The following is a 12,612-nucleotide window of genomic DNA, read 5'->3' as shown; positions in this document are numbered from 1 at the left end:
TTCTTCAGTTCTATATATTTTTTTAGCATGTATGGTGATTTTACTCTCATATTCAGATGATACCAGAAATGCTCCATATTCAAAATTTAACATCTCCTCTCTGTTTAAACTTTGCATTATTATAAATAAAATTATTCTCATAATATTTAAAGTTCATAAACTTGAAGACTTGGTTGTATCTCTTCCTTTGGTCTTCACATTTATCTGATTTTTAAAATGTTTCCAATAATTTCTTCACAATCACTTTAAGGTGCCTCTTTTGTTCCATTTTATTATTAGACTATTATGCACCTGTCCCTCTACCCCAGCCAGGTTTTTCTTATATTGAAAACATGTCAAGAGCTCATGATTTAACTCTGCAGTTGCCAGAACAAAAGTTGAATTCACCCAATAAGAAGAGTATATTATAAAATGAGTAATAAATTTAACATTTCATTATTTATAAAGCACACACTTAAACTGGCTTACTACATGAAGGCACTATTATAACCCCTTTAGATTTATTACCACATTTTATCCTCATAACAATCCTATGAAGCTGATATTATGAGCCCCATTTTACAGATTAAGAAATGAGGCATGCAGAGGTGAAGTAAGACTATGGTCATTGACAGCAGAGAAGTGAAGGATCCGGGATTCTGAAACAGGCTATAACCTTGTAATCACTGTACCATGTGGCCACATCCAGTGTTTACTATATGTAGTCCTCTGCTAGCTGCCAATGATTCAATAACCCATTACCCATTGCAAATTCGGCAAATTTGAAAAGCATTATTTCACAGATAACTTATACTTACAAGGAATTTCCCTGTATCCAATCTCCAAAGCATGAAAATAATTCATAAATTCTCTAACTGGAATTTTGAAAGCTTCGAAGAGACCCATGTCTTCAAAAAGTCTGTATGATACCTATAAAGAGAAAGGCAAAGCTTTATAAAACATCCCTGTGTGTATTAGACACAAAAAAGAAAAAAAATTAAAACAAAAAATTCCTGGCCAGCAAGGACACACTTATTGGGAACAAGAAGTCAAGTGAGTATTGAAGAACTCTATGTGCCTAGCCCCTATAGCCCCTGACCATAAGGGGTATTTAATCTGTTTTTAAAGATGGGGACATACAACCAAGGAAACAACCAACCTAAACAACAGTATACATTAGAGAAACATGTCAAGGCACTTAACTGTGTGTGATATCAATTACTAGAGAATCCTACTTATTAAAGCGTTCATTGTATAGACATACTATAATCACTAACAAATGAGAGAAAGCTTTAATTTGGATTAATTTTTTTTTTAATCTTTCCAGAAGATAAGGGATTCGGAGCTGTAACTTAGTGAAGGATAAGGGGAAAGAATGAGAGAGAGAAAAACGGTTACTTGGACTAAATACATAGAAAAAACTGATTTATTCTTATGCAGTATAAATAACATCTAAATTATTTCTTCCTTCCCTGTTTTCTCTTTCTCTTCCAAATATTTATTCTCCTTCCAATTGCATTCACAGCTCTAGCGACCCAAATCCAGTGAATATCTACCTACGTAGTTGGTGTATTTGACATGCAAATGAAGGAGAAAAAAGTGATAAAGGCACCGAAGAAGGTAATGGGAAGGGGAATGGTTATTCACATGGCAGAACCGAGTGCAGCACCCATTTCAAGTGGCCTTACAGCAAGTCACAAAGGCACAGTGTTGGTTAGAACTCAGGAGACTTTAAGAAAGAACTGCTCGTCATTTTTTTAAAAAAGATTTTATTTATTTATTCATGAGAGACAGACAGAGAGAGAGAGAGAGAGGCAGAGACACAGGCAGAGGGAGAAGCAGGCTCCATGCAGGGAGCCCAACAAGGGACTCGATCCTGGGTTCTCAGGATCAGGCCCTGGGCTGAAGGCGGCGCTAAACTGCTGAGGCACCTGGGCTGCCCTCATCATTTTTGTTATCTGCATCTCTTCTTAAAGTTGTCTTGAAATATTTCTTCTCAATCTGTTGTATGCTGTTTCTTAGCTAAATTTCTATGTTTTGTTACTGACTTTAAATCTATTTAAATTCAATAATATTCCTTTAATTATGTACTCAGTGTTTATCATATATGTCTATATATGATATAAAACTATATGTCTATATGTTATGTCTACGTATTATGCCTCTCTCTATATAAAACTATAATGGAATTTCAATCTAAAATGAAACTGGAGGAGATGAAACAAAAAAATCTCATGCACGTGCCCTCAGAAAAACAAAATTCAAGGTCCGAGAGACTGATTTCCTATAAATGACCAATTTTTAGAAAAGTAGTAACATTGGAATTTTCTTAAATGGTATGGAGTTGATCAGGAGTTGCTTTGTATCAACCTAAGGAAGTTGTACTTATAGTTTCCAGAGGCATGAACAAGGAATAATCCAGATTGGTCTGGTCTGGCAAAATAAGCTGACTTGAGCTTTGCTTGTATGACTGCACTGGTTTTGTCTACTCAAGCAATTTCAAACCTGGTCTCCATTTGTTTTTGATTTTAATTGACTCTAACTGAACTACCCCTCTATACAATCCCTGCCCATAATACCCCAAACCCTCAGGAGACTCACTGTAGTGAGCGCAACTACAGTTTGCACATCCTAAATTGTACTTCCTCTGCTATTCCTGAATATACTCATCCTTCTGACAATTTTGAGCTTGCCTCAGTTTACCTATTTAGGCTGAATAACCAAAAAATTATTCATTCAGTATACATTTATTGAGTGCCCACCACATGCCAGATACTCTTCTGCATATGAGGCATATATGCAGACGAACAAAACAAAGATCTCTTCCTTCAGAGAGCTCATAGTCTATTTAGCAGGGGAGGGCAGTAAACAACAGATATAATAAGTAAAGTATACACTATGATAGAAAGTAGTAAGTAGGGGCAGCCCGGGTGGCTCAGCAGTTTAGCGCCGCCTTCAGCCGAGGACCTGATCCTGGAGACCCAGGATCGAGTCCCACATCAGGCTCCCTGCATGGAGCCTGCTTCTCCCTCTGTCTGTGTCTCTGTCTCTCTCTCTCTCTCTCTCTCTCTCCACAGTCTCTTATGAGTAAATAAATAAAATCTTTAAAAAAAAAGAAAGTAGTAAGTAATATAGAAAAAGGAGAACAAGCATGGAGGACTGGATAGGGAAGGTATAGAATTTGCTTTTTTAGGTATGGTGGTTAGAGTAGGCATATCCAGGTGACATTTGAGCAAAGAAGTGAAGGAGACATAGACTGAGGTACATGGATATCTAAGAACAAAATTTTCTATACAGGAAAAAAGGCCTGTGCAAAGGCCCTGAGGTATGCCTGCTGTACTCAAGAAATAGCAAATAAGCCAGCTCGGCTTTCAGAATGAATGAGGACAGGAGTAGAATTTAAGTTAGCAATGGCAAAGTGGAATGAGGCACCGTGTAATCTTGGGGTTTGATAGCCAGACTGATCATTATAATATTTTTTATCTGAGGTAGAGAGCCACTGACTGGAGGTAGTGACTGGAGTAGGGAAGTGACTTTGACTTATTTTTTTCTTTTTTTAAGATTTTATTTACTTGAAAGAGAGAGAAGGAATCTGAGCAGGGGGAGGGGCAGAGTGAGAGGGAGAAGCAGAACCTCTACTAAGCATGGAGTGGATGCAGCACTCCATTCCAGAACCCTGGGATCATGACCTGAGCCACCCAGGCACCCCGTCTGACTTATATTTTAAAAGGATTACCGTAGTTAAGTTGGGAACAGATTCTATATTGTGTACATTAACTTCTCAATGCTTATCTTCACTCTGAATGGCAAGTACATTTAAATTTTGTCCTTTTTGTGCATAACATATAATGCCTATCTCCTCCCTTTAAAAATGCAACAGGGGCACCTGAGTGTTTCGGTTGGTTAAGCATCAGACTCTTGATTTTCTAAGGTCATAATCTAAAGGTTGTGAGACTGAGCCCAGCATTGGGCTTGTACTGGGCATGGAGTTTGCTTGAGATTCTTTCCTTTTCTCTTCTTCTCTCCCTCGCCCCACAAACACCCTCCCTCCAAAGGCAACAGAAAGTGAAGTTTATGATTTCTGTAATATTTCAAGCTAGGTTTTCTTTGTTGTTGTTGTTGTTATCTCCTATTTACTACTGCTTTGGTCTATATTTGAGTTTTTGTTTATAAATACCTAATGGATTTAACTATGCATATTACTTCAGTGACTTGTCCAAGATCACACATCTGACAACATTATCAGAACCAGAATTCAAGCCAAGCCTTTTGGCTTCAGATTTTGTACTCTAAACTGCTGCAAATTGTACCACTAGTATTTGAAAAGCAATGTTGTTAGGATTGTAAATAACTGAGGTTTTCTTCTACTATTACCTTAAACACGTAAAAGATTAAGACAACAGGATATTTTAGAGTATGATTTTAAAATAGGAGAATTTTCACCAACATGCTGTTAAAGAATCAACCACCAATAACTTAAACTCACAAAGATACCATTAATCCGGTAAATATTGGTAATTGGAAAAAGTAAGTACTATTTCCAAACTTGAACCATGTCCTTTAAAATTTGTTAAAATAAACATGATAATCATCAAGAAGGCAGTCAGTATACTGAGACTGAAAAGTCATTTCCATTGCACATATGTCTCTTTAAAAATCTTTTGAAGTAGGACTTTTTCTGTGTAGTTTCAGCCAAAAGGTGATTTCTCGGAATGTTCAAGTTAATTCATTTCAGCTGTCCCACAGTCTTACTAAAGGTGAAAAAAGTATGCCTTTCACACAGTGAAAATGTCATGATTTTGTGCTTATAAACTTAAATCAAAGAGAAAACCCATAAAGTTCTACTCAGCAAGACAAATAAAACTGCATTTTCTCAAAGTTCAATGTTTTGTAAATTGGAAAGATAAACAGTGACATACTAAGGCTCATGTAGCTATGTATTTCTTTCTGGAAGGTGACTGGAAGAAAAACACATTAGTGAATTTTATTGCAATCTAATTGTTCATTATATCTCATCTTTCTGCTCTGTACTCCTATCCAGGACTCTTAAAAATATTTTGTGGCAAAGCTGGTCAAGTGTCACCCCCAGCTCCCAGAACTTCAAGGGGAACTAGGTATAGAGGGACTTGTATTAGTATAGCAAATATAGTATTTGCTATTTTGTCACTAGTGCTAAAAAGCTGTTAGAATAACCGCTTTTCTACTGGCTCCAGCTCTCTGTTCAGAGTGTTTGAAGACAGAATAAGTCAATGGGTTTTATGGGCGTGCTGAGAAACTGCTGAAGGTAAATAAAGGCTACAAGTATGGATTTCTGATATGGCTACATCTGCATTCAAATCATATGTCTAAAATCTACCCTATGACTTCAGATAAATGGTATAGGCTCTTTTAAGCTATAGTTTCTTCTTCTGAAGAACAGAGATTAGACACATTATTTGCATCAAAGTTACTGAGGAGATTAAGTCACAGAGCTTGTGGAGGGGAGGTCTGTGATCTACGGATTAAATACAGAACATGTGAAATTTTTCTCTTTATAGGAACCACACTCTGCAGTGAATAAAAAAGAATAAAAAAGAAGTCTTCCTGGCCCACTGCCACCTCTTCTTCCAGGGCACCATTACAGAAATATTTTCATGTAAAATCACTCCCTCAGAGACATAGTCTACAAGGAGTTTCAGAAAGTGGGATATAAAACCTCCCAGGAGGAGCCCTGAGGTGTGAGACTAAGGTAGACTGGATAAAAATAGTTGTCATTATACCTGTCTTCAAGGCCCCTGGGTGGCGCAGTTGGTTAAGTGTCCAACTCTTGGTTTTGGCTCAGGTCCTAATCTCAGGGCTGGGAGATCAAACTCTGAGTCTGGCTCTGTGCACAGCACAATCCACTTGAGTTTCTCTCTCCCTCTGTCTCTCCCCTTCCTTGCTTACTTGCACTCTCTAACAAAAAATAAATCTTGAAAAAACCATTTTAGGGGCACCTGGGTGGTTCAGTGGTTAAGTGTCTGCCTTTGGCTCAGGTTGTGATCCCAGGTTCCTGGGATTGAGTTCCACATTAAGGTTCCTTGCAGAGAGCCTGCTTCTCCTTCTGCCTATGTCTCTGCCTCTCTCCGTGTGTCTCTCATGAATAAATAAACAAAATCTTAAAAAATATATTTTAAAAGATGTTGCTTAGAACTGAGGAGAAGTTAAAGGAGGAAAGAGGGGACCATTAACTCCTAGTAAAAGTGCAAGGGCTATCATTCCAGTCCTCAAGGTGTTTGTGGTCGGAAGAAAATCTAGCAGAGGCAACTATATGCTACATAGACTGTCATCATTTTGAATTTCATTGTCCATCAATCATCTTAGCACATTTCTTTTGTATGTAGCAAGTTGAATTGTCATGACTTTGACCCATATCTAATTTCCCTACTAGTCCCTATAAGGCAGGAACATAACTTTTCTTCTGGAACACTAGTACTTTGTGTTTGTAGAACTGAAAAACAGAGGAAAAGTCCCTTTTGTCCTTTACCTTCAAACCTTCATGCATCAGAAATCCTCACCCTGAAGCCCCACACTCCGAGACTTGTTGAGATGTCTGAAGAAAGCCTATCTCTCCTGATGCACCAAGTAGAAATAAGTACAATACGTGATTTCTCTTCTGGTGTTCTCCAGGGAGGTGTTCATTGCTCCAATTAATCTGGGTCTTGAATTCTCACCTAAGTCTTATGTAAGTTTGGTGGTCTTTAGTATCTCTGCAGTGATATTTATTCCATCTATGAAAACACCCCTGAAACATTTTTAAATAAGCTGACAAGTATTATTACATAATCCTCCTTAATTGAGTATGTATTCTGATAGGTGTTTGATAATAGATCAAATTCAGTGTCTTATTTATTAAGAACAAACATGTTCAACTTCTTAATTTCTGTGTTTTCTTTCTCCCTCAGGGAAACTTTTTTTTTTTTTTTTTTTTTTTTTTTTTTAATGTGGGAAGCCTTGAAAGTAAGTCTGGTTTAAGGAAAAAATACAAAAAGTCTTGTTAAGTAGCAACAGATCATATTCTATACTTCTTGTGATACTTAAAGGTGTTTTCTATATTAAAACACAGATATGTTTCTACAGCAATGGAAGGAAATGTATTTCTGCACGATATCTTACTCTTGATAAGACCTAAGCACTGTAATATTCAGAAGTTTTAAGGGCTCAGTTGGTTAAGTGTTTGGCTCTTTTGGCTCAGGTCATGATCTCAGGGTCATGAGATCAAGCCCCACACTGGGCTCTGAATTGGGTGTGGAACCTTCTTAAGATTGTTTCTTCCTCATCCACTGCCCCTCCCTCCCTAAAAAAAAAAAAAAAAGGTTTAAAAAACAGAAAAAATTTTACACAATAAATTACTAATTATAATTAGGCAACTTTCTTCTTTTGAGAGCCTGTATCTACTTTTCTTTTGCTGAATTCTATAAATTTCAGATGTATTTCTCCATCTTGCTTGTGTATCCTTGCTCTCTTCCACTTTGTCTTAAAAATTACATATTTTAATTGCATAATAATGGTATTCCACTCACTTGAAGTTCCAATTCCTTTTGTTAATCCACCACCAAGGAATCTACAGAATGTTGGGTACTAAAATTTCCTTTCTCCATCCAATATCCACCACCAGTGTCAAGCATGAACACAGCTTTAACCAACCAACCAAGGAATTTTTTTCTACATTTAACGTCATATGTATGAATGCATTTCTTACCTGACTTAGAATACGGCCACATTTTCTTCCTATTTTTTCCACCAAATCAAAAATTGGAAAATTCCAAGTATTTAACTGCTCCATAATTGAGTCCAAGTTATCCATGACAAGAGGTTCAGGAGCAAGAATTGGCTTGTCCTAGAAATGAAGATGAAAACATTTTAAGAACATACAGTTTTTCTACAAAGCAATTTGTGCTTTGGTAAGCCCAATTCAATAGCTGAGTTTACAAAAACAAATGACTTAAAACCTCAGGGTAAATAAGAGATCTTAAAAAAAAAAAAAAAATCAAGACAAACAAGACATTGATCCCAAAGTAAGGCGAAAATGTCCTAATGGTGCTTCATATGATGAATTTAACTTATTAAGTGCCTGCCTATTGTTGGTTCATATATGCTACAGAAAAAAAAATACAGGGATCCCTGGGTGGCGCAGCGGTTTGGCGCCTGCCTTTGGCCCAGGGCGCGATCCTGGAGACCCGGGATCGAATCCCACGTCGGGCTCCCGGTGCATGGAGCCTGCTTCTCCCTCTGCCTGTGTCTCTGCCTCTCTCTCTCTCACTGTGTGCCTATCATAAATAAATAAAAAAATTAAAAAAAAAAAAAAAGAAAAAAAAAAAAAGAAAAAAAAAATACATGTTTCTTTCATAGGTTAATATAACTGCTTTTCGCGTACTGTGGGGTTCTTAAAGGTTCAAGGACTTAAGGATATTCTGAAATCGTATGTAAATTTATCTCTTTATATGTTTATGTAAAGTTTTCTGGGAGAGCTCCTGGCTTATACTGGACTCTCAAAAGAAACCCAGGAGTGGGGAGGAGTTAATCATTCCCTGCTCAGCCAAATTTATATTATTGCTTCAAAATCAGCATTAATCCTGTGGGATGATAATTGCCACATTTTTCATAGATTTTAATTTTGAAACTCATGTGATGTATGGCTTCCAAAGAAACATGTGCCATATTAACATAAAGACATTTTATAATTAGTTCCAAAGAGGACATTCTTAAGAATACATTTACCAAAAAATAAATTAAATAAAATAAATAAAGATAATGAGGATTAGAAACCTACCAATTACTTTATCTGGCAATCTCTTTAAAAGTGTAAGTGGTAAATCAGATAAGAGAAAAATGATAATAGCAGCAATTGATAATTACACAACAGCCAACTATTTTCTATTTGCTACCTCCCTGAAATTAACCTGATTCAAATATACACTTTTATTCTCTTTAAATGGATCTCTATAAACACACAAAGTAAGCTCTCATTAAAGGATATTTTAATGGATACTAAGTGTCAGTATAAACCTAGTTTAATATAATAAGAAAATAAGTATTGGCACATTTTCTAAATGAACGAGGTGGTAGGAAAAAAACCCCAGCAGAAGCCCTAAGACAACTAACATATTTCACTTTTATTGATTAATATTTATAAAATATTGCTTCACTGGATGAAATATTCTTTTCCTATGCATACTTACACTTTTAGATTCTAGGATTAAGAAATATCTGTAATCACTTGTGGTGATGAATACTTGTGCTTTTAATCATTAAATAAGAGAATTGTGAAGAGATCAATAAAATCTGGATAAGGAAAAATTATACTGGTTCATATGGGTATGGGTATTAGAGATGTGTGACCCAAAAGAGATACATCTGTAAATCTAATGATTCAGGGATCGATTTTTTTTAAGTCAAGTTAAGAATTTCTGAAGTAAATAAATGAGGAAAGTGATATGGCGCTACCAGGAATATCATGGTCTCAGGCGTGTATGTTCCACAAGTGGAAGCTTTCCGTAGAGGCTCTCTCAGGCACTCTGTCTCATCTTCATTCTGTACAATATCACTGCTATCACTGTTGTTATTGGTTTCATAATCAGAGGTAACTTGAGTAGTGTCATCTGCAATTGAAAGAGAACAGCTTCTTATGAAACTTGCAAATGGAAGACGGGGTCCCATTAGAGTGAATATTCCTAAAATGCATATGCCAAATACTGTGCTTAGGGACATACTGCTTTCATGAGCTTATACACCAAGAATGTAAGATTGTAAAGTGGGAAAAAGTAGACTTTTTTTTAATCCAATGAAGTGGACATAATTATGCTGATCAGTGATTCATGTGACATTGAATAATTCCTCAGTCATAATGCTTAGTTCTGTAGTAGTTACACTTTTTAAAAATCCTGTAACTTTATGTTTCTTTCTCCTTTATGCATCCCACAACACATGAAACCACCGAGTAGCTAATTAAAACACTAAATCTAGAATGGGCACATGGGTAGGAGAAGTGGAGTTGACACCCATGCACAAAGTGGTCTATAGGACATGGCACAATAGCACGTGCTTAAGAGCCTGGGAGATCTTATGTATCCAATCTTGATCTCTAGGAATCTGTGGTTTTCTTCCTTATCTGCCTCTTCCACCATCTCCCATTTCACTCAGCACTAAACTATGCTAACTAGATGCCCAATCGGGTACTATCAAGTGTCTGTCCAACGTGCCTCTAGGGGCAAAGATCTTAAAAGAAGCTTCTTATCATTGAATAAATGCCTGAATGGTTTACTGAATGAGTACCATGTTCTGGATACTATGAAAAGTGTTTCATTTGTGCTAGTCCATATAAACCTGCACAAGTAATGCACATCACTGCATTACTGATATCCTCACTTGCAGAAAGGAAACTGAGGCACAGGAAGGATAAGCAAATTGTTGAAGGTACACACCAGATAAATTTTACCACATGAATTTGAACTGATGAAATCTTACCTAGTTCCTATATTCTTTACTTTTGATAAAGTCTAGGTTTTTGTTGTTGTTATTTATTTTTTATTTTTATTTTTTTTGCTTTTATGGTTATTGCTAAATTCCTAAGCAATCTTTGCCTTCCCCTAAGTCACAAACATATATTCTTCTGTTTTCTTCCAGAAGCCTTTACTGTTTTAGCTTCTACATTTAGGTCTATGCTCTATCTCAGAATAATGTTTCATATGGTGTAAAGTATGGGGTGAAATTCATTTTTTCCAACCCTACTGGAATGCTCTGGTATCTTTGTTGAAAATTCAATGTAGGGCAGCCTGGGTGGCTCAGCGGTTTAGCACCTCCTTCAGCCCAGGGCCTGATCCTGGAGACCCAGGATCGAATCCCACATCTGGCTCCTTGCATGGAGCCTGCTTCTCCCTCTGCCTGTGTCTCCACCTCTCTCTCTTTCTCTGGGTCTCTCATGAATAAATAAATAAAATCTTAAAAAAAATAAGAAAGAAAATTCAGTGCAGATGTGGGTCTAAATTGGGGCTTTCCGTTCTATTCCATTTGATCTATCTGCTGATCCTCCATACTATCTTGATTATTATAGCTTGAGTCTTGAAGTCAGATAATGTATTGCCCCTAGCTATGTTCTCCTTTCTCAATTGCTTTGGATATATATATATATATATATATATATATATATATATATATATATTTTTTTTTTTTTTTTTTTGCTTTGGATATTCTCAGACTGTTGTATGTACTCATACATTTGCTGTCTAATTTTCTTACATTGCTAGTGAATGAATGGCTTTTGTTATGTAGCCTATTGTAACCATGTGTATCTTGTAGGACTTTTCCAAAGATCCCTCTTTCTTCAATCTTTCTCATGCAACTTGTTGTATGTAAGAATGAGACATAGTATGAAAATGTAATTGACAAGTTTCAATCCCAGAATTTGTGGAAAAAATGAAGAACATTCAAAGGCCACAGCTCTATGTGAGACCACAAAGGTGATAAGGAAATACTTCCCATATTCTATCAAACCCAGTAGAGTCAAAGAAGATCAGGGACATGAAGGGAATATTATGAGTCTTCAGAATGCTATATTATCAGAATTGTCCTTTTGATTTATCCTTGTGTATATCTCTTGACCTTTGTACATTGCCACAGTAACCATTCTCATAGGCAAATAATCAATATTAAGTATATAATAATAAATGCTGAAGTAGATAATTAGGAATCATTCTTATAAAGCTTTATCACCTTAAAGTTGATAGTTCAGAGAAGCTAGGCTTTTTCTACCTCGTGAACTTTCAGCACTAACAAAATCAAGTCCTTACAGTTGCATCAACAAAAGTAAAATACTAACTATTATAATAATGGCAGCAAACGTGAGGTATTTACAGTGACCCAGATACTATCAGGGTTTTATGTGATTTTTTAAAAATTGAAGTATAGCTGACATACAATATTATATTAGTTTCAGGCATACAACATAGTGATTCAACAATTATGTATATTATGCAATACTTATAAGTGTAGTTAACAAAGTCATTACAATATTCTTGACTACATTCCCTATGCTCTACCTTCATCCCCGTGACTTACTTATTTTATAACTGAAAGTCTGTGCCTTTTAATTCCCTTCACTTGTTTCATCCATTCCCTTCCTCTCCTCCCTTCTACAAATGAATTTTTCACAAATTTGTTTGTTTGTTTTCCTCTCCACGTATGGATGAACACATAGGGTATTAGTATTCCTCTGTCTGACTTATTTCACTTAGCATAATACCCTTCAGGTCTATCCATGTTATCACAACTGGCAAGATTTCATTCTTTTTTATGGCTGAGTAGTATTCTATCATGTATTAGGTGTCTTCCATATCTTGTCTAAAGTAAATCATGCTGCAGTAAACATAGAAGTGAATATATCTTTCCAAATTCGTGTTTTTGATACATGTTAAGTAACTCTTACAACAATCCTGTTTGGTAGGTACTATTATTAACCCCATTTACAGATGCAGGAACTGAGGCACAGAGATTACAAATTAATAGGTAGCCAAGTAAGGATAAAACCAGGCTCCAATGCCTGTGTTCTTAACGTCTCCATAATAGTGCCTCAAGAAAAACCATTTTTATATGCTTACAGTGATCTAAGCAGGGTCA

The 12,612-nt window shown here is 36.2% G+C and overlaps 1 protein-coding gene across 5 annotated transcripts in view; it reads right to left on the bottom strand.

Annotated features, from left to right (window-relative positions):
- The window catches only part of PDE3A (phosphodiesterase 3A), a 326,710-nt gene that overhangs the window by 32,959 nt on the left and 281,139 nt on the right, over positions 1-12,612 (bottom strand). For all 5 annotated transcript variants that reach the window (XR_008663571.1, XM_055318766.1, XM_055318764.1 and 2 more), the window contains exons 8-10: positions 9,445-9,599; positions 7,700-7,837; positions 798-909 (exon numbers count right to left, since the gene is read on the bottom strand). Coding sequence is in view for 4 of the 5 variants with exons in the window: in XM_055318766.1 (XP_055174741.1) it covers positions 798-909; positions 7,700-7,837; positions 9,445-9,599 (405 nt within the window). In the remaining variant the exon portion in view is untranslated. The remainder of the gene's footprint in view (positions 1-797; positions 910-7,699; positions 7,838-9,444; positions 9,600-12,612) is intronic.

This window comes from Nyctereutes procyonoides, unplaced genomic scaffold (genome assembly GCF_905146905.1).
Source record: "Nyctereutes procyonoides isolate TBG_1078 unplaced genomic scaffold, NYPRO_anot_genome, whole genome shotgun sequence".
In the NCBI taxonomy this organism is placed as follows: domain Eukaryota; kingdom Metazoa; phylum Chordata; class Mammalia; order Carnivora; family Canidae; genus Nyctereutes; species Nyctereutes procyonoides.
The sequence above is the reverse complement of the archived record's forward strand: the minus strand, read 5'-3'. Positions and strand labels throughout refer to the sequence as shown.